Source organism: Hyla sarda, chromosome 4, assembly GCF_029499605.1.
Source record: "Hyla sarda isolate aHylSar1 chromosome 4, aHylSar1.hap1, whole genome shotgun sequence".
NCBI lineage: Eukaryota > Metazoa > Chordata > Amphibia > Anura > Hylidae > Hyla > Hyla sarda.
In genome coordinates this window covers 140,220-162,500 of record NC_079192.1, presented here as the reverse complement: position 1 = coordinate 162,500, position 22,281 = coordinate 140,220, and the positions used below count along the sequence as shown (strand labels likewise).

The 22,281-nt window shown below is 45.4% G+C and overlaps 1 protein-coding gene across 3 annotated transcripts in view; it reads left to right on the top strand.

Moving 5' to 3' along the window:
* Positions 1–22,281, top strand: part of TFR2 (transferrin receptor 2) — a 150,091-nt gene that overhangs the window by 75,008 nt on the left and 52,802 nt on the right. For all 3 annotated transcript variants that reach the window (XM_056569953.1, XM_056569952.1, XM_056569951.1), the window contains 2 exons: positions 10,963–11,040; positions 12,514–12,653. In XM_056569953.1, coding sequence (XP_056425928.1) covers positions 10,963–11,040; positions 12,514–12,653 — 218 coding nt within the window. The remainder of the gene's footprint in view (positions 1–10,962; positions 11,041–12,513; positions 12,654–22,281) is intronic.

The following is a 22,281-nucleotide window of genomic DNA, read 5'->3' as shown; positions in this document are numbered from 1 at the left end:
ACCGGGGGCCACAGATATAACCTGTATATAACCGGGGGCCACAGATATAAAACCGGGGGCCACAGATATAACCTGTATATAACCGGGGGCCACAGATATAACCTGTATATAACCGGGGGCCACAGATATAACCTGTATATAACCGGGGGCCACAGATATAACCTGTATATAACCGGGGGCCACAGATATAACCTGTATATAACCGGGGGCCACAGATATAACCTGTATATAACCGGGGGCCACAGATATAACCTGTATATAACCGGGGGCCACAGATATAACCGGGGGCCACAGATATAACCTGTATATAACCGGGGGCCACAGATATAACCGGGGGCCACAGATATAACCTGTATATAACCGGGGGCCACAGATATAACCGGGGGCCACAGATATAACCTGTATATAACCGGGGGCCACAGATATAACCTGTATATAACCGGGGGCCACAGATATAACCGGGGGCCACAGATATAACCGGGGGCCACAGATATAACCTGTATATAACCGGGGGCCACAGATATAACCTGTATATAACCGGGGGCCACAGATATAACCTGTATATAACCGGGGGGCCACAGATATAACCTGTATATAACCGGGGGGCCACAGATATAACCTGTATATAACCGGGGGGCCACAGATATAACCTGTATATAACCGGGGGGCCACAGATATAACCTGTATATAACCGGGGGGCCACAGATATAACCTGTATATAACCGGGGGGCCACAGATATAACCTGTATATAACCGGGGGGCCACAGATATAACCTGTATATAACCGGGGGGCCACAGATATAACCTGTATATAACCGGGGGGCCACAGATATAACCTGTATATAACCGGGGGGCCACAGATATAACCTGTATATAACCGGGGGGCCACAGATATAACCTGTATATAACCGGGGGGCCACAGATATAACCTGTATATAACCGGGGGGCCACAGATATAACCTGTATATAACCGGGGGGCCACAGATATAACCTGTATATAACCGGGGGGCCACAGATATAACCTGTATATAACCGGGGGGCCACAGATATAACCTGTATATAACCGGGGGGCCACAGATATAACCTGTATATAACCGGGGGGCCACAGATATAACCTGTATATAACCGGGGGGCCACAGATATAACCTGTATATAACCGGGGGGCCACAGATATAACCTGTATATAACCGGGGGGCCACAGATATAACCTGTATATAACCGGGGGGCCACAGATATAACCTGTATATAACCGGGGGGCCACAGATATAACCTGTATATAACCGGGGGGCCACAGATATAACCTGTATATAACCGGGGGGCCACAGATATAACCTGTATATAACCGGGGGGCCACAGATATAACCTGTATATAACCGGGGGGCCACAGATATAACCTGTATATAACCGGGGGGCCACAGATATAACCTGTATATAACCGGGGGGCCACAGATATAACCTGTATATAACCGGGGGGCCACAGATATAACCTGTATATAACCGGGGGGCCACAGATATAACCTGTATATAACCGGGGGGCCACAGATATAACCTGTATATAACCGGGGGGCCACAGATATAACCTGTATATAACCGGGGGGCCACAGATATAACCTGTATATAACCGGGGGGGCCACAGATATAACCTGTATATAACCGGGGGGCCACAGATATAACCTGTATATAACCGGGGGGCCACAGATATAACCTGTATATAACCGGGGGGCCACAGATATAACCTGTATATAACCGGGGGGCCACAGATATAACCTGTATATAACCGGGGGGCCACAGATATAACCTGTATATAACCGGGGGGCCACAGATATAACCTGTATATAACCGGGGGGCCACAGATATAACCTGTATATAACCGGGGGGCCACAGATATAACCTGTATGTAACCGGGGGCCACAGATATAACCTGTATATAACCGGGGGGCCACAGATATAACCTGTATATAACCGGGGGGCCACAGATATAACCTGTATATAACCGGGGGGCCACAGATATAACCTGTATATAACCGGGGGGCCACAGATATAACCTGTATATAACCGGGGGGCCACAGATATAACCTGTATATAAACAAAATTGTTCTTACCTGTAATTTTGATTTCCTTGAGTCCCAAGGCAGCACACAGATGGGATATTTCATCCCCCAGTCTCCAACCTAGGACCGTCCACCTAGCAAGATAATTAAGAAATTAGCATAGTTAATTGCTGACCTGATAAGAACCCCCTCCTACAGATCACACCTGTGTTAATAAAATAGAGACGAATTACAGAAAAAAATAGTATTGGGAGGGTATTGGTGTGCTGCCTTGGGACTCAAGGAAATCAAAATTACAGGTAAGAACAATTTTGTTTTTCCTTATCGTCCCAAGGCAGCACACAGATGGGATCTTACATAGAAACCCAATGGGAGGGTAATTCCCAAAAGGACTACAATCTCAAAGGCTGAATTACTAGCCTATACTTTGACACAGGATAGCAGTATGGACCAGGAGGCTGCATTACAGACTCAAAATTTGGACCCTCTGTGCTTATCAGGAGGAAGTTGAACTGGTAGAAGAGACTGAAGAAACTACAAGGAAAAATTCTCTTTTTGCTCCAAATCACGAGATGGAAGAACCCAACTCCACCTCAGATTTATGAACTTCAAGCTCTTGTGGCCTGGAAGGACAAAACATTTGCAGATCTCAGCTAGACAACACTTTGTTTAGGACAAGGCGAGAGCCTCTTACTATCCAATACAGATTATTCCTCTACTGTTCTGCAATACGAGCCTTCAGGTACAGTTCAGGGCCAGCGGCCATGGATATATGAAGGAAAACGACAATTTCTTCTATCCTCATGAAGAAGATTGATAGAAACTATTTCACTAGCAGAGAACATCTCGTCCTGGTAGATCAGCATCCTGTGGAGGTACAATCTCTCTGATGAACTCTGAGGTACCAGAGTATTTCCGGATCTTCTAGTTAACAAGAAGTTAACAAGAAGAGGTTCGAGTCACACTTTGATGGTATAGTCTCTTCTCTCACATTAAAACTATTATGTGGCTTTAAGATTCTAGGATAAACTTTGCTGAATCCTAATAGACTTGTAGTATGTACTGGTTGTTGTTTTCTTGTGGATCATCATCAGGACTAGATTTCTTTGATACGGTCAAACTGCTACAAAGTCCGCCACATGTCCAGTGCGGAATGTATTCTCTTTAGAGATCAACTTTGATATGAAGATGGCGTACTAAAAATTACCACCTTTCATTATGCCAGAAGCTAGAAGGAAAACCGACAACCGGACCGGAGGATCTCCTGTTGATTATCTCTGAAGTGGCTCTTTGTCCAAAACACAATCATGTAGCAGAAGTGAGATGGTGAACGTCTCCTCAGTAGAAAAGACACTCAATCCGCAATCCTCAACAAGAGACCCGGAGTTGATGGTTGGAATTATTCTGGTGATAAAAGTAAAGAATTAAACTATGAACCTTCTGGAAAAGAAGAAGAATTACTGCTTGTAAACCGCCATGCTTAGAGTACAGCACCACATGAGCCATCTGGAGACAGATCTGCTACTATCCCAATAGACATTTCAGAATATCATTGGACCAGAGACAAGACAACAAAGAGCTTAAGACTCTGTGGAGATGAGCACCACGTGGACAACAAGCCTGATCCTTGAGTTAAGGAGACAGATCTTATGGAAACCATTAAAACTTCTTCCTTCAAGAATGGACCTGGAACAAAGAGAAGACGAATAAATCGTTTAGAACAGTAAAGTCTATATTTAAAGATGTGAATATCTACTATCATGTTGACTGTCATGTGCCAAACTAGAAGCTGAAGCTTTAACTGATAATGTATAAGTCATCTGCTTGATGTTAATCCCATGGAAAGGAATCTACTTTAGTTAGATGCCTATAATGTAATGACATCTATTAACAGATCTGCAACACCAGAGCCAAAGATGAGCAGGAAGAAGATTTCTGGCATATTACACGGATCAGACCTATGTATTCTTACACAGAGGCTCCATCTGAAGGGCCTGACATCTGTAAGAGAAAAATATATATTAGTACATGATAGAGATGACAACCACAGAACCACCAGAGCAGATGGTGGTAGAAACATATTGGTGCCAGGTCCAGCTATAAAAATAAGAGACCCTGACCCAGGGCCCTATACACAAGAAATGACCCATAAGACAGTATACAGGGCGTATATATATATATATATATATATATATATATATATATATATATATATATCTATAATGTGCGGTTAGACGTTATCTGCAACATAGATAGGCAACAAAGCCGAACTAAAGAGTAAGGAAAATACCCCTCTAAACAAGGCTGATAACAGAGTAACAATCTGTATATCTAAGTACTACAACCTTCACCCAAATATATAGCTGACAACAGGAGCAGCTTGAATTTACAAGATCTACACTTTCTATGCAGACTATAAGACTGACCACAGGGAAAGGGTTGTATTCATAGGCACTATAGGGTTAATACAGCCTATATGATTAAAGTGAACAATAGGTCGTATTCACAGGGCGTATAGCGAGCCACAGGTTGTATTCACCACAGTAATACAGACTATGAAGACTATGTCAGGCACAACAGACTTCATGCCGACTAGATTGCTACCAGAGAGCAGTAGCTATATACACAGGTACATGCTACATACAGACTATATGGATACAAGCACTACATATTATATACAGGTACATACAGACTATATGGATACAAGCACTACATATTATATACAGGTACATACAGACTATATGGATACAAGCACTACATATTATATACAGGTACATACAGACTATATGGATACAAGCACTACATATTATATGCATAGGTTACATGCTACATAAGGACTATATGGATACAAGCACTACATATCATAACAGGATAAATGATACCTGCAGACTATATGGCTGAGCAACAGCTTGTATCTACAGCATATATATATATATATATATATATATATATATATATATATATATATATATACACACACACACACACACACACACCATACATGCAGACAATATGGTTAACAGAACAATAACTTGTATTCACAAGTATAACAGGCTCTATACAGACTATATCAGTGTCCCCAGATGCCAAAAACCACGACTCCAAGCACACCCAGACAGACAAAGGCCATCCTGTTATGCAAGGAGCCACAGCCCCGTAACACCCAGAGTCACCACGGCCACCAGATTACACGGCCTAAAACAGAGCGCAACAGCTTGTGTCCACAACTCCCAGAACACCTAGACAGACAAAGGCCGTCCCGGCATGTCAGGGGCCAAGCCCCGCAACACCCAGCCATACATCTAATATACAGACTGGATGGCTGATAACAGGGAACAATAGCAAGCACTGCAGGTTTAAGCAGACTATATGGCCGAACAGAGAGCAATAGCCTGTAGCAAGCACAACAGGCCATATACAGATTGGATGGCTGACAACAGAGAGCAAAAGCTTGTATCAACAAGCACTACAGGCCTATGCAGTTTAATGGCTGAAAACAGCGAGCAATAGCTTGTAACAAGCACAATAGGCTTTATACAGACTGTATGGCTGACCACAGAGAGCAATATTTTGAACCAACAAGCACTACAGGCCATATACAGATTGGATGGATGACCACAGAGAATAGCTTGTATCATCAAGCACTACAGGCTATATACAGACTGTATGGCTGACAACAGAGAACAATAGCCTGTAACAACAAGTACCACAGGCTATACACAGACTGGATGGCTGACAACAGAGAGCAAGAGTGTATCCACAGGCATTACAGGCCTTGTGCAGTCTAAATGTCTTACAACAGTATAGATAAGATACTTATCTTTATTCCTGAAGCGACGTCACTGCATACAATTTACCAGAATGCAGCGCAAAAGACGGTCGCCATGATTCTCATGATGGATTTGCAGAACAGCAAGATAGACACAATGTACAACCCATTGTGCACATCATTTAAGCAAATACAGCGGCTATAGCCATAATTCTGGTCAGAGAAATCTGCAAAGGGTTTAAGGACATATCTGCTGGCAGGACCATGTGATGGGTAATGTTATTAATGCCAGGGAACCCCTAAGCGTGAAACATACCTGATGCCAGCAAGTGTAGGAAACATTTGCTCCTCATGGAGATTTCCAGTCTTCACCAGGACCCAGCACCGGATATACTGTGGAGCAGACCAGATCCAGACATCCGAAGTGATGACAGACCGGACCGTCACGCCAGGATACTCCACCGGCATAAGCAAGATACCGATACGCCAGGATACTCTACCGGCATAAGCAAGGTACCGATACGCCAGGATACTCCACCGGCAGTCAGGTATAGGGAGCCCAGCCAGGATACTTCACCAGCATAATAGAAGGGCAAAACAGGGCTGGAATATGACATCAGCCAAAGGTTCAGAATGATTTATCCAGGATACTGCACTGGTTACCTAAATATTTAATCATCCATCATTACCTCAAACCGGGACCTTGCACCGGTCATATCCCTGCCATCTGCCTCTGCCAGGATACTGCACCAGCAGGAAAAATTTGATGGCAGGGAACAGCCAGGACCCCGCACTGGCAAATACTTACTTCAAAAAGTTGCAGCCAAGACCCCGCAGGGCTGAGATAAGCGATGGGCACACGGAACATCTCGGAACCAGTATGAGTCGGCCAGGACCCCGCGCTGGCTTATGGCTCATATCAGGACACTGGCACAGGTATTACCAGGACCCCGCACTGGTAAAGCATAAAGCTCAAAATATACTCTGAGACCAGGTCATGGCCAGGATACTGCACCGGCACTTAATTGCGTTGCAGCCAGGACCCCGCAAGGCTGATCAGAAGATCTGTAAGTCCAGAAACATCCAAAACAAAGGGAAAACCACAGGTAGAAGGAGAAGGTGGAACATCTCCTGGTGGAATGAGGACAAAATTAAACACAGGTGTGATCTGTAGGAGGGGGTTCTTATCAGGTCAGCAATTAACTATGCTAATTTCTTAATTATCTTGCTAGGTGGACGGTCCTAGGTTGGAGACTGGGGGATGAAATATCCCATCTGTGTGCTGCCTTGGGACGATAAGGAAAACCGGGGGGCCACAGATATAACCTGTATATAACCGGGGGGCCACAGATATAACCTGTATATAACCGGGGGGCCACAGATATAACCTGTATATAACCGGGGGGCCACAGATATAACCTGTATATAACCGGGGGGCCACAGATATAACCTGTATATAACCGGGGGGCCACAGATATAACCTGTATATAACCGGGGGGCCACAGATATAACCTGTATATAACCGGGGGGCCACAGATATAACCTGTATATAACCGGGGGGCCACAGATATAACCTGTATATAACCGGGGGGCCACAGATATAACCTGTATATAACCGGGGGGCCACAGATATAACCTGTATATAACCGGGGGGCCACAGATATAACCTGTATATAACCGGGGGGCCACAGATATAACCTGTATATAACCGGGGGGCCACAGATATAACCTGTATATAACCGGGGGGCCACAGATATAACCTGTATATAACCGGGGGGCCACAGATATAACCTGTATATAACCGGGGGGCCACAGATATAACCTGTATATAACCGGGGGGCCACAGATATAACCTGTATATAACCGGGGGGCCACAGATATAACCTGTATATAACCGGGGGGCCACAGATATAACCTGTATATAACCGGGGGGCCACAGATATAACCTGTATATAACCGGGGGGCCACAGATATAACCTGTATATAACCGGGGGGCCACAGATATAACCTGTATATAACCGGGGGGCCACAGATATAACCTGTATATAACCGGGGGGCCACAGATATAACCTGTATATAACCGGGGGGCCACAGATATAACCTGTATATAACCGGGGGGCCACAGATATAACCTGTATATAACCGGGGGGCCACAGATATAACCTGTATATAACCGGGGGGCCACAGATATAACCTGTATATAACCGGGGGCCACAGATATAACCTGTATATAACCGGGGGCCACAGATATAACCTGTATATAACCGGGGGCCACAGATATAACCTGTATATAACCGGGGGCCACAGATATAACCTGTATATAACCGGGGGCCACAGATATAACCTGTATATAACCGGGGGCCACAGATATAACCTGTATATAACCGGGGGCCACAGATATAACCTGTATATAACCGGGGGCCACAGATATAACCTGTATATAACCGGGGGCCACAGATATAACCTGTATATAACCGGGGGCCACAGATATAACCTGTATATAACCGGGGGCCACAGATATAACCTGTATATAACCGGGGGCCACAGATATAACCTGTATATAACCGGGGGCCACAGATATAACCTGTATATAACCGGGGGCCACAGATATAACCTGTATATAACCGGGGGCCACAGATATAACCTGTATATAACCGGGGGCCACAGATATAACCTGTATATAACCGGGGGCCACAGATATAACCTGTATATAACCGGGGGCCACAGATATAACCTGTATATAACCGGGGGCCACAGATATAACCTGTATATAACCGGGGGCCACAGATATAACCTGTATATAACCGGGGGCCACAGATATAACCTGTATATAACCGGGGGCCACAGATATAACCTGTATATAACCGGGGGCCACAGATATAACCGGGGGCCACAGATATAACCTGTATATAACCGGGGGCCACAGATATAACCTGTATATAACCGGGGGCCACAGATATAACCTGTATATAACCGGGGGCCACAGATATAACCGGGGGCCACAGATATAACCGGGGGCCACAGATATAACCTGTATATAACCGGGGGCCACAGATATAACCTGTATATAACCGGGGGCCACAGATATAACCTGTATATAACCGGGGGCCACAGATATAACCTGTATATAACCGGGGGCCACAGATATAACCTGTATATAACCGGGGGCCACAGATATAACCTGTATATAACCGGGGGCCACAGATATAACCTGTATATAACCGGGGGCCACAGATATAACCTGTATATAACCGGGGGCCACAGATATAACCTGTATATAACCGGGGGCCACAGATATAACCTGTATATAACCGGGGGCCACAGATATAACCTGTATATAACCGGGGGCCACAGATATAACCTGTATATAACCGGGGGGCCACAGATATAACCTGTATATAACCGGGGGGCCACAGATATAACCTGTATATAACCGGGGGGCCACAGATATAACCTGTATATAACCGGGGGGCCACAGATATAACCTGTATATAACCGGGGGGCCACAGATATAACCTGTATATAACCGGGGGGCCACAGATATAACCTGTATATAACCGGGGGGCCACAGATATAACCTGTATATAACCGGGGGGCCACAGATATAACCTGTATATAACCGGGGGGCCACAGATATAACCTGTATATAACCGGGGGGCCACAGATATAACCTGTATATAACCGGGGGGCCACAGATATAACCTGTATATAACCGGGGGGCCACAGATATAACCTGTATATAACCGGGGGGCCACAGATATAACCTGTATATAACCGGGGGGCCACAGATATAACCTGTATATAACCGGGGGGCCACAGATATAACCTGTATATAACCGGGGGGCCACAGATATAACCTGTATATAACCGGGGGGCCACAGATATAACCTGTATATAACCGGGGGGCCACAGATATAACCTGTATATAACCGGGGGGCCACAGATATAACCTGTATATAACCGGGGGGCCACAGATATAACCTGTATATAACCGGGGGGCCACAGATATAACCTGTATATAACCGGGGGGCCACAGATATAACCTGTATATAACCGGGGGGCCACAGATATAACCTGTATATAACCGGGGGCCACAGATATAACCTGTATATAACCGGGGGCCACATATATAACCTGTATATAACCGGGGGCCACATATATAACCTGTATATAACCGGGGGCCACAGATATAACCTGTATATAACCGGGGGCCACATATATAACCTGTATATAACCGGGGGCCACATATATAACCTGTATATAACCGGGGGCCACAGATATAACCTGTATATAACCGGGGGCCACATATATAACCTGTATATAACCGGGGGCCACATATATAACCTGTATATAACCGGGGGCCACAGATATAACCTGTATATAACCGGGGGCCACATATATAACCTGTATATAACCGGGGGCCACAGATATAACCTGTATATAACCGGGGGCCACAGATATCACTGTATATAACCGGGGGCCACAGATATCACTGTATATAACCGGGGGCCACAGATATAACCTGTATATAACCGGGGGCCACAGATATAACCTGTATATAACCGGGGGCCACATATATAACCTGTATATAACCGGGGGCCACAGATATAACCTGTATATAACCGGGGGCCACATATATAACCTGTATATAACCGGGGGCCACAGATATAACCTGTATATAACCGGGGGCCACAGATATAACCTGTATATAACCGGGGGCCACATATATAACCTGTATATAACCGGGGGCCACAGATATAACCTGTATATAACCGGGGGCCACATATATAACCTGTATATAACCGGGGGCCACAGATATAACCTGTATATAACCGGGGGCCACAGATATAACCTGTATATAACCGGGGGCCACATATATAACCTGTATATAACCGGGGGCCACAGATATAACCTGTATATAACCGGGGGCCACATATATAACCTGTATATAACCGGGGGCCACAGATATAACCTGTATATAACCGGGGGCCACATATATAACCTGTATATAACCGGGGGCCACAGATATAACCTGTATATAACCGGGGGCCACATATATAACCTGTATATAACCGGGGGCCACATATATAACCTGTATATAACCGGGGGCCACATATATAACCTGTATACCTCTCTCCTCAGGTCTATAATGCTCAGGGGGCCGGGGCCATCGGGGTCCTAATATTTCCAGAATATGGAGAGAAACCTGTATACGGACATGTGAGTAATGAAGACTCCGCAGAGCATCTCTCCTCTGTACAACCTACAGGTCCTCTCCTGCAGAGTATTACCCCTGTTCTTATAGACCCTGCAGAGTATCTCTCCTGTACACCTTCATATAGACCCTGCAGAGTATCTCTCCTGTATACCTTCTTATAGACCCTGCAGAGTATCTCTCCTGTACACCTTCATATAGACCCTGCAGAGTATCTCTCCTGTATACCTTCTTATAGACCCTGCAGAGTATCTCTCCTGTACACCTTCATATAGACCCTGCAGAGTATCTCTCCTGTATACCTTCTTATAGACCCTGCAGAGTATCTCTCCTGTACACCTTCATATAGACCTTGCAGAGTATCTCTCCTGTATACCTTCTTATAGACCCTGCAGAGTATCTCTCCCGTACACCTTCTTATAGACCCTGCAGAGTATCTCTCCCGTACACCTTCTTATAGACCCTGCAGAGTATCTCTCCTGTATACCTTCTTATAGACCCTGCAGAGTATCTCTCCTGTACACCTTCATATAGACCCTGCAGAGTATCTCTCCTGTACACCTTCTTATAGACCCTGCAGAGTATCTCTCCTGTACACCTTCTTATAGACCCTGCAGAGTATCTCTCCCGTACACCTTCTTATAGACCCTGCAGAGTATCTCTCCCGTACTCCTTCTTATAGACCCTGCAGAGTATCTCTCCTGTACACCTTCTTATAGACCCTGCAGAGTATCTCTCCCGTACACATTCTTATAGACCCTGCAGAGTATCTCTCCCGTACTCCTTCTTATAGACCCTGCAGAGTATCTCTCCCGTACTCCTTCTTATAGACCCTGCAGAGTATCTCTCCCGTACACCTTCTTATAGACCCTGCAGAGTATCTCTCCCGTACTCCTTCTTATAGACCCTGCAGAGTATCTCTCCCGTACACATTCTTATAGACCCTGCAGAGTATCTCTCCCGTACTCCTTCTTATAGACCCTGCAGAGTATCTCTCCCGTACTCCTTCTTATAGACCCTGCAGAGTATCTCTCCCGTACTCCTTCTTATAGACCCTGCAGAGTATCTCTCCTGTACTCCTTCTTATAGACCCTGCAGAGTATCTCTCCCGTACACCTTCTTATAGACCCTGCAGAGTATCTCTCCTGTACACCTTCTTATAGAACCTGCAGAGTATCTCTCCTGTATACCTTCTTATAGACCCTGCAGAGTATCTCTCCTGTACACCTTCTTATAGACCCTGCAGAGTATCTCTCCCGTACTCCTTCTTATAGACCCTGCAGAGTATCTCTCCCGTACACCTTCTTATAGACCCTGCAGAGTATCTCTCCCGTACTCCTTCTTATAGACCCTGCAGAGTATCTCTCCTGTACACCTTCTTATAGACCCTGCAGAGTATCTCTCCCGTACACATTCTTATAGACCCTGCAGAGTATCTCTCCTGTCCTGACTGACATGTTCCTTTTCTCTCCCCCCAGGTTCACTTTGGCACTGGAGACCCCAATACTCCGGGGTTCCCGTCCTTCAATCACACTCAGTTTCCGTCCTTCCGATCCTCGGGGCTCCCGGACATCCCGGCTCAGCCCATCAGCCTGACCGCTGCAAAGACCCTGCTACAGTAGGTGACATAGTCCCTCAGGTCACCCCCAGAGCTGCAAACACTCATTGTATATACTCAGGTCACCCCCAGAGCTGCAATCACTCATCATCATATATCCTCAGGTCACCTCCAGAGCTGCAATCACTCATCATCATATATCCTCAGGTCACCCCCAGAGCTGCATCACTCATCATCATATATACTCAGGTCACCTCCAGAGCTGCACCACTCATCATATATATACTCAGGTCACCCCCAGAGCTGCAAACACTCATTGTATATACTCAGGTCACCCCCAGAGCTGCATCACTCATCATCATATATACTCAGGTCACCCCCAGAGCTGCATCACTCATCATTATATATACTCAGGGCACCTCCAGAGCTGCATCACTCATCATTATATATACTCAGGTCACCTCCAGAGCTGCACCACTCATCATATATATACTCAGGTCACCCCCAGAGCTGCAAACACTCATTGTATATACTCAGGTCACCCCCAGAGCTGCATCACTCATCATCATATATACTCAGGTCACCCCCAGAGCTGCATCACTCATCATTATATATACTCAGGTCACCTCCAGAGCTGCATCACTCATCATATATACTCAGGTCACCTCCAGAGCTGCATCACTCATCATTATATATACTCAGGTCACCCCCAGAGCTGCATCACTCATCATCATATATACTCAGGTCACCCCCAGAGCTGCAATTACTCATCATCATATATACTCAGGTCACCTCCAGAGCTGCATCACTCATCATCATATATCCTCAGGTCACCCCCAGAGCTGCATCACTCATCATTATATATACTCAGGTCACCCCCAGAGCTGCATCACTCATCATCATATATACTCAGGTCACCCCCAGAGCTGCAATTACTCATCATCATATATACTCAGGTCACCTCCAGAGCTGCATCACTCATCATGACTGTTGAGACCCAATTAGCACCTAGCGGCTATAACTACCCCTCCCCCTTATTACAATAATTAATTAAATAATAACTGACACAACAACAATTTAACTTTTCCGTGGGTGGGAATCGGCCACAGCTTTATTTATAAAATTACTTATATAAATAACAATTAAACTGTAACAAAGACACCGATTGGCTTCTTGCCAACCCGAGAGGTGCTGCCACACTGTCCTGTGTGGAGGTCTACTCCGGGTTGACCCCGTTTTCACCGTCTTCTTACCGCCAAGCTGTGACTTACAATAAACAGAGATCCAAAAAGGGAGGGAGGGCAAAACTCTGGGTCCTGGGCAGATTGAGGGGGGAAAGGGAGGCACCACAGCTATAAATACCCAGGGGAGGGCCCCTGAAAGCCCGGGAAACTATTAAACCCCTGATTGGTGCACTCCTTCCCCCCCCCCACCCATGGGACATACCACTGTAGCCATTTGCAAGTTTTACAGGCGGGGGAGGGGGCTAAAAACCTTGCCTGTACATTTCTTAACCCCTTAACTGCTCACCAGACAGGGGGCAAGCTAGTTATGCACAGCTTGCCCCTCCAATATACTCAGGTCACCTACAGAGCTGCATCACTCATCATAAATACTCAGGTCACCCCCAGAGCTGCATCACTCATCATATATACTCAGGTCACCTCCAGAGCTGCATCACTCATCATATATACTCAGGTCACCTCCAGAGCTGCATCACTCATCATAAATACTCAGGTCACCCCCAGAGCTGCATCACTCATCATATATACTCAGGTCACCTCCAGAGCTGCATCACTCATCATATATACTCAGGTCACCTCCAGAGCTGCATCACTCATCATATATACTCAGGTCACCCCCAGAGCTGCATCACTCATCATATATACTCAGGTCACCTCCAGAGCTGCATCACTCATCATATATACTCAGGTCACCCCCAGAGCTGCAATCACTCATTATATATACTCAGGTCACCCCCAGAGCTGCATCACTCATCATATATACTCAGGTCACCCCCAGAGCTGCAATCACTCATTATATATACTCAGGTCACCCCCAGAGCTGCATCACTCATCATATATACTCAGGTCACCTCCAGAGCTGCATCACTCATCATCATATATACTCAGGTCACCTCCAGAGCTGCATCACTCATCATATATACTCAGGTCACCCCCAGAGCTGCATCACTCATCATATATACTCAGGTCACCTCCAGAGCTGCATCACTCATCATATATACTCAGGTCACCTCCAGAGCTGCATCACTCATCATATATACTCAGGTCACCTCCAGAGCTGCAATCACTCATCATATATACTCAGGTCACCCCCAGAGCTGCATCACTCATCATATATACTCAGGTCACCCCCAGAGCTGCATCACTCATTATATATATATACTCAGGTCACCCCCAGAGCTGCAATCACTCATTATATATACTCAGGTCACCCCCAGAACTGCATCACTCATCATATATACTCAATGATAAAGGAAGAGACAGCGGTCGGCACAACCAGGATCCTGAATGGTGAGTACCGGGCAGTCCAGCTATGTGTAGGGGTGAATCAGGTGAACCGGTGGAGGAGTTGCTCAATCTCAAGCATAGAAATGCAGGTACGCGCTGTAGCAAACAAGTGAAGAAGGATAAGAGGCCACTCACCAAATCCCTGTTCCAAAGCTTTATTCTTGTGTATTCAATGCATAAAAATTCACCAGTAAGACGGGGTCAGACGCCTGGGCGGCGCTGCGATTACTGCGTTTGTGTCACATGATTGTCTGTTTCATCAGACTACACGCTGCACCTGTGTGAGGGGAGGTAAAAAAGTATTCGACCCACGTGACACAGATGCATCATGTGAACAGCCACAGAGATGAACAACATTAGAAAATGATTACAAACATGAAACGCCATCGCTTTCTTATTTATATAAATATTCTAAGATCAGAGCGATCATTCAAGCCGAGATTGGCCAATGCTCCGGTGTAAACGATCCATCTCGCTTTCGTTTCTCAATGTCCTCAGTGGGGAACACCCTTTCAATGCCGCAGATCTTCAAGCAAGAGGGATCATTGTTATGTACCTTGGACGAGTGCTATGAACCGTGGCGAGCCCTTCTTAGTCTTGAGTGAATACATTTGTTCCCTAAAACGAGTGTTTAGAGATCTAATAATGCATCCTATGTAGAAACACTTACACACTATCCCATACACAAGGCTATAGATTCTACAACACACGATCCGATGCCGGAGACTTTACACAAAGCTTTAGATTCTACAACACACGATCCGATGCCGGAGACTTTACACAAGGCTTTAGATTCTACAACAAACGATCCGATGCCGGAGACTTTACACAAGGCTATAGATTCTACAACACACGATCCGATGCCGGAGACTTTACACAAGGCTTTAGATTCTACAACACATGATCCGATGCCGGAGACTTTACACAAGGCTATAGATTCTACAACACACGATCCAATACCGGAGACTTTACACAAGGCTTTAGATTCTACAACACACGATCCGATGCCGGAGACTTTACACAAGGCTTTAGATTCTACAACACATGATCCGATGCCGGAGACTTTACACAAGGCTATAGATTCTACAACACACGATCCGATGCCGCAGACTTTACACAAGGCTTTAGATTCTACAACACATGATCCGATGCCGGAGACTTTACACAAGGCTTTAGATTCTACAACACACGATCCGATGCCGGAGACTTTACACAAGGCTTTAGATTCTACAACACACGATCCGATGCCGGAGACTTTACACAAGGCTTAAGATTCTACAACACACGATCCGATGCCGCAGACTTTACACAAGGCTTTAGATTCTACAACACACGATCCGATGCCGGAGACTTTACACAAGGCTTTAGATTCTACAACAAACGATCCGATGCCGAAGACTTTACACAAGGCTTTAGATTCTACAACACACGATCCGATGCCAGAGACTTTACACAAGGCTTAAGATTCTACAACACACGATCCGATGCCAGAGACTTTACACAAGGCTTAAGATTCTACAACACATGATCCGATGCCGGAGACTTTACACAAGGCTATAGATTCTACAACACACGATCCGATGCCGGAGACTTTACACAAAGCTTTAGATTCTACAACACACGATCCGATGCCGGAGACTTTACACAAGGCTTTAGATTCTACAACAAACGATCCGATGCCGGAGACTTTACACAAGGCTATAGATTCTACAACACACGATCCGATGCCGGAGACTTTACACAAGGCTTTAGATTCTACAACACATGATCCGATGCCGGAGACTTTACACAAGGCTATAGATTCTACAACACACGATCCAATACCGGAGACTTTACACAAGGCTTTAGATTCTACAACACACGATCCGATGCCGGAGACTTTACACAAGGCTTTAGATTCTACAACACATGATCCGATGCCGGAGACTTTACACAAGGCTATAGATTCTACAACACACGATCCGATGCCGCAGACTTTACACAAGGCTTTAGATTCTACAACACATGATCCGATGCCGGAGACTTTACACAAGGCTTTAGATTCTACAACACACGATCCGATGCCGGAGACTTTACACAAGGCTTTAGATTCTACAACACACGATCCGATGCCGGAGACTTTACACAAGGCTTAAGATTCTACAACACACGATCCGATGCCGCAGACTTTACACAAGGCTTTAGATTCTACAACACACGATCCGATGCCGGAGACTTTACACAAGGCTTTAGATTCTACAACAAACGATCCGATGCCGAAGACTTTACACAAGGCTTTAGATTCTACAACACACGATCCGATGCCAGAGACTTTACACAAGGCTTAAGATTCTACAACACACGATCCGATGCCAGAGACTTTACACAAGGCTTAAGATTCTACAACACACGATCCGATGCCGCAGACTTTACACAAGGCTTTAGATTCTACAACACATGATCCGATGCCAGAGACTTTACACAAGGCTTAAGATTCTACAACACACGATCCGATGCTGGAGACTTTACACAAGGCTTTAGATTCTACAACACACGATCCGATGCCGAAGACTTTACACAAGGCTATAGATTCTACAACACACGATCCGATGCCGGAGACTTTACACAAAGCTATAGATTCTACAACACACGATCCGATGCCGGAGACTTTACACAAGGCTTTAGATTCTACAACACACGATCCGATGCCGGAGACTTTACACAAGGCTTTAGATTCTACAACACACGATCCGATGCCGGAGACTTTACACAAGGCTTTAGATTCTACAACACATGATCCGATGCCGGAGACTTTACACAAAGCTATAGATTCTACAACACACGATCCGATGCCGGAGACTTTACACAAGGCTTTAGATTCTACAACACATGATCCGATGCCGGAGACTTTACACAAGGCTTTAGATTCTACAACACACGATCCGATGCCAGAGACTTTACACAAGCTTTAGATTCTACAACACACGATCCGATGCCAGAGACTTTACACAAGGCTTAAGATTCTACAACACACGATCCGATGCCAGAGACTTTACACAAGGCTTAAGATTCTACAACACACGATCCGATGCTGGAGACTTTACACAAGGCTTTAGATTCTACAACACACGATCCGATGCCGAAGACTTTACACAAGGCTATAGATTCTACAACACACGATCCGATGCCGGAGACTTTACACAAAGCTATAGATTCTACAACACACGATCTGATGCCCCAGACTTTACACAAGGCTTTAGATTCTACAACACACGATCCGATGCCGCAGACTTTACACAAGGCTATAGATTCTACAACACACGATCCGATGCCGGAGACTTTACACAAAGCTATAGATCCTACAACACACGATCTGATGCCGGAGACATTACACAAGGCTTTAGATTCTACAACACACGATCCGATGCCGGAGACTTTACACAAAGCTATAGATTCTACAACACACGATCCGATGCCGGAGACTTTACACAAGGCTTTAGATTCTACAACAAACGATCCGATGCCGGAGACTTTACACAAGGCTATAGATTCTACAACACACGATCCGATGCCGAAGACTTTACACAAGGCTTTAGATTTTACAACACACGATCCGATGCCGGAGACTTTACACAAGGCTTTAGATTCTACAACACACGATCCAATACCGGAGACTTTATACAAGGCTTTAGATTCTACAACACACGATCCGATGCCGGAGACTTTACACAAGGCTATAGATTCTACAACACACGATCCGATGCCGAAGACTTTACACAAGGCTTTAGATTTTACAACACACGATCCGATGCCGGAGACTTTACACAAGGCTTTAGATTCTACAACACACGATCCAATACCGGAGACTTTATACAAGGCTTTAGATTCTACAACACATGATCCGATGCCGGAGACTTTACACAAGGCTATAGATTCTACAACACACGATCCGATGCCGGAGACTTTATACAAGGCTTTAGATTCTACAACACACGATCCGATGCCGGAGACTTTACACAAGGCTATAGATTCTACAACACATGATCCGATGCCGGAGACTTTACACAAGGCTATAGATTCTACAACACACGATCCAATACCGGAGACTTTATACAAGGCTTTAGATTCTACAACACATGATCCGATGCCGGAGACTTTACACAAGGCTTTAGATTCTACAACACACGATCCGATGCCGCAGACTTTACACAAGGCTATAGATTCTACAACACACGATCCGATGCCGGAGACTTTACACAAAGCTTTAGATTCTACAACACACGATCCGATGCCGGAGACTTTACACAAGGCTTTAGATTCTACAACACACGATCCGATGCCGGAGACTTTACACAAGGCTATAGATTCTACAACACACGATCCGATGCCGGAGACTTTACACAAAGCTTTAGATTCTACAACACACAATCCGATGCCGGAGACTTTACACAAGGCTTTAGATTCTACAACACACGATCCGATGCCGAAGACTTTACACAAAGCTTTAGATTCTACAACACACGATCCGATGCCGGAGACTTTACACAAGGCTTTAGATTCTACAACACACGATCCGATGCCGCAGACTTTACACAAGGCTTTAGATTCTGCAACACACGATACGATGCCGGAGACTTTACACAAGGCTTTAGATTCTACAACACACGATCCGATGCCGGAGACTTTACACAAAGCTTTAGATTCTACAACACACGATCCGATGCCGGAGACTTTACACAAGGCTTTAGATTCTACAACACACGATCCGATGCCGCAGACTTTACACAAAGCTATAGATTCTACAACACACGATCCGATGCCGGAGACTTTACACAAGGCTATAGATTCTACAACACACGATCCGATGCCGGAGACTTTACACAAGGCTTTAGATTCTACAACACACGATCCGATGCCGGAGACTTTACACAAGGCTTTAGATTCTACAACACAAGATCCGATGCCGGAGACTTTACACAAGGCTATAGATTCTACAACACACGATCCGATGCCGGCGACTTTACACAAGGCTATAGATTCTACAACACACGATCCGATGCCGGAGACTTTACACAAGGCTATAGATTCTACAACACACGATCCGATGCCGGAGACTTTACACAAGGCTATAGATTCTACAACACACGATCCGATGCCGCAGACTTTACACAAAGCTATAGATTCTACAACACACGATCCGATGCCGGAGACTTTACACAAGGCTTTAGATTCTACAACACACGATCCGATGCCGGAGACTTTACACAAGGCTATAGATTCTACAACACACGATCCGATGCCGGAGACTTTACACAAGGCTATAGATTCTACAACACACGATCCGATGCCGGAGACTTTACACAAGGCTATAGATTCTACAACACACGATCCGATGCCGGAGACTTTACACAAGGCTTTAGATTCTACAACACACGATCCGATGCCGGAGACTTTACACAAGGCTATAGATTCTACAACACACGATCCGATGCCGGAGACTTTACACAAGGCTATAGATTCTACAACACACGATCCGATGCCGGAGACTTTACACAAGGCTATAGATTCTACAACACACGATCCGATGCCGGAGACTTTACACAAGGCTTTAGATTCTACAACACACGATCCGATGCCGGAGACTTTATTCGTATCCATAAACCTGCACCAAGCACATGAGCCGCACTAGTAGTTCCCTGCTGGGAGCGATCTTCGTAACCAAGTTACATTTGGATTTGTCCCAGTGAACTTGCTGCGCACGATGGAACTGCCGATAGTTTTCACTTATAAAAGAGATGACTGGTTTCTGATGGCTAATGGTTTGTAGGTCGGGATCATCTTGAAAGATAAACCAGTGTTTCTGAATAAATAGTTTCATTTTTTCTGCCATTGGACTGAATTTGAAGGTAAACGCAAACAACTCAGTCTGAGCGATGGTTTTATACTCAGGTCACCCCCAGAGCTGCATCACTTATCATCATATATACTCGGGTCACCTCCAGAGCTGCATCACTCATTATATATACTCAGGTCACCTCCAGAGCTGCATCACTTATCATCATATATACTCAGGTCACCCCCAGAGCTGCATCACTTATCATCATATATACTCAGGTCACCTCCAGAGCTGCATCACTCATTATATATACTCAGGTCACCTCCAGAGCTGCATCACTCATTATATATACTCAGGTCACCTCCAGAGCTGCATCACTTATCATCATATATATTCAGGTCACCTCCAGAGCTGCATCACTCATTATATATACTCAGGTCAACCCCAGAGCTGCATCACTCATCATTATATATACTCAGGTCACCTCCAGAGCTGCATCACTCATCATCATATATACTCAGGTCACCCCCAGAGCTGCATCACTTATCATCATATATACTCAGGTCATCTCCAGAGCTGCATCACTCATCATATATACTCAGGTCACCCCCAGAGCTGCATCACTTATCATCATATATACTCAGGTCATCTCCAGAGCTGCATCACTCATCATATATACTCAGGTCACCCCCAGAGCTGCATCACTTATCATCATATATACTCAGGTCACCCCCAGAGCTGCATCACTTATCATCATATATACTCAGGTCACCTCCAGAGCTGCATCACTCATTATATATACTCAGGTCACCCCCAGAGCTGCATCACTTATCATCATATATACTCAGGTCACCTCCAGAGCTGCATCACTTATCATCATATATACTCAGGTCACCTCCAGAGCTGCATCACTCATCATCATATATACTCAGGTCACCTCCAGAGCTGCAATCACTCACATCATATGTACTCAGGTCACCTCCAGAGCTGCATCACTCATCATATATACTCAGGTCACCTCCAGAGATGCAATCACTCATCATCATATATACTCAGGTCACCTCCAGAGCTGCATCACTCATCATATATACTCAGGTCACCCCCAGAGCTGCATCACTTATCATCATATATACTCAGGTCATCTCCAGAGCTGCATCACTCATTATATTTACTCAGGTCACCCCCAGAGCTGCATCACTTATCATCATATATACTCAGGTCACCCCCAGAGCTGCATCACTTATCATCATATATACTCAGGTCACCTCCAGAGCTGCATCACTCATTATATATACTCAGGTCACCCCCAGAGCTGCATCACTTATCATCATATATACTCAGG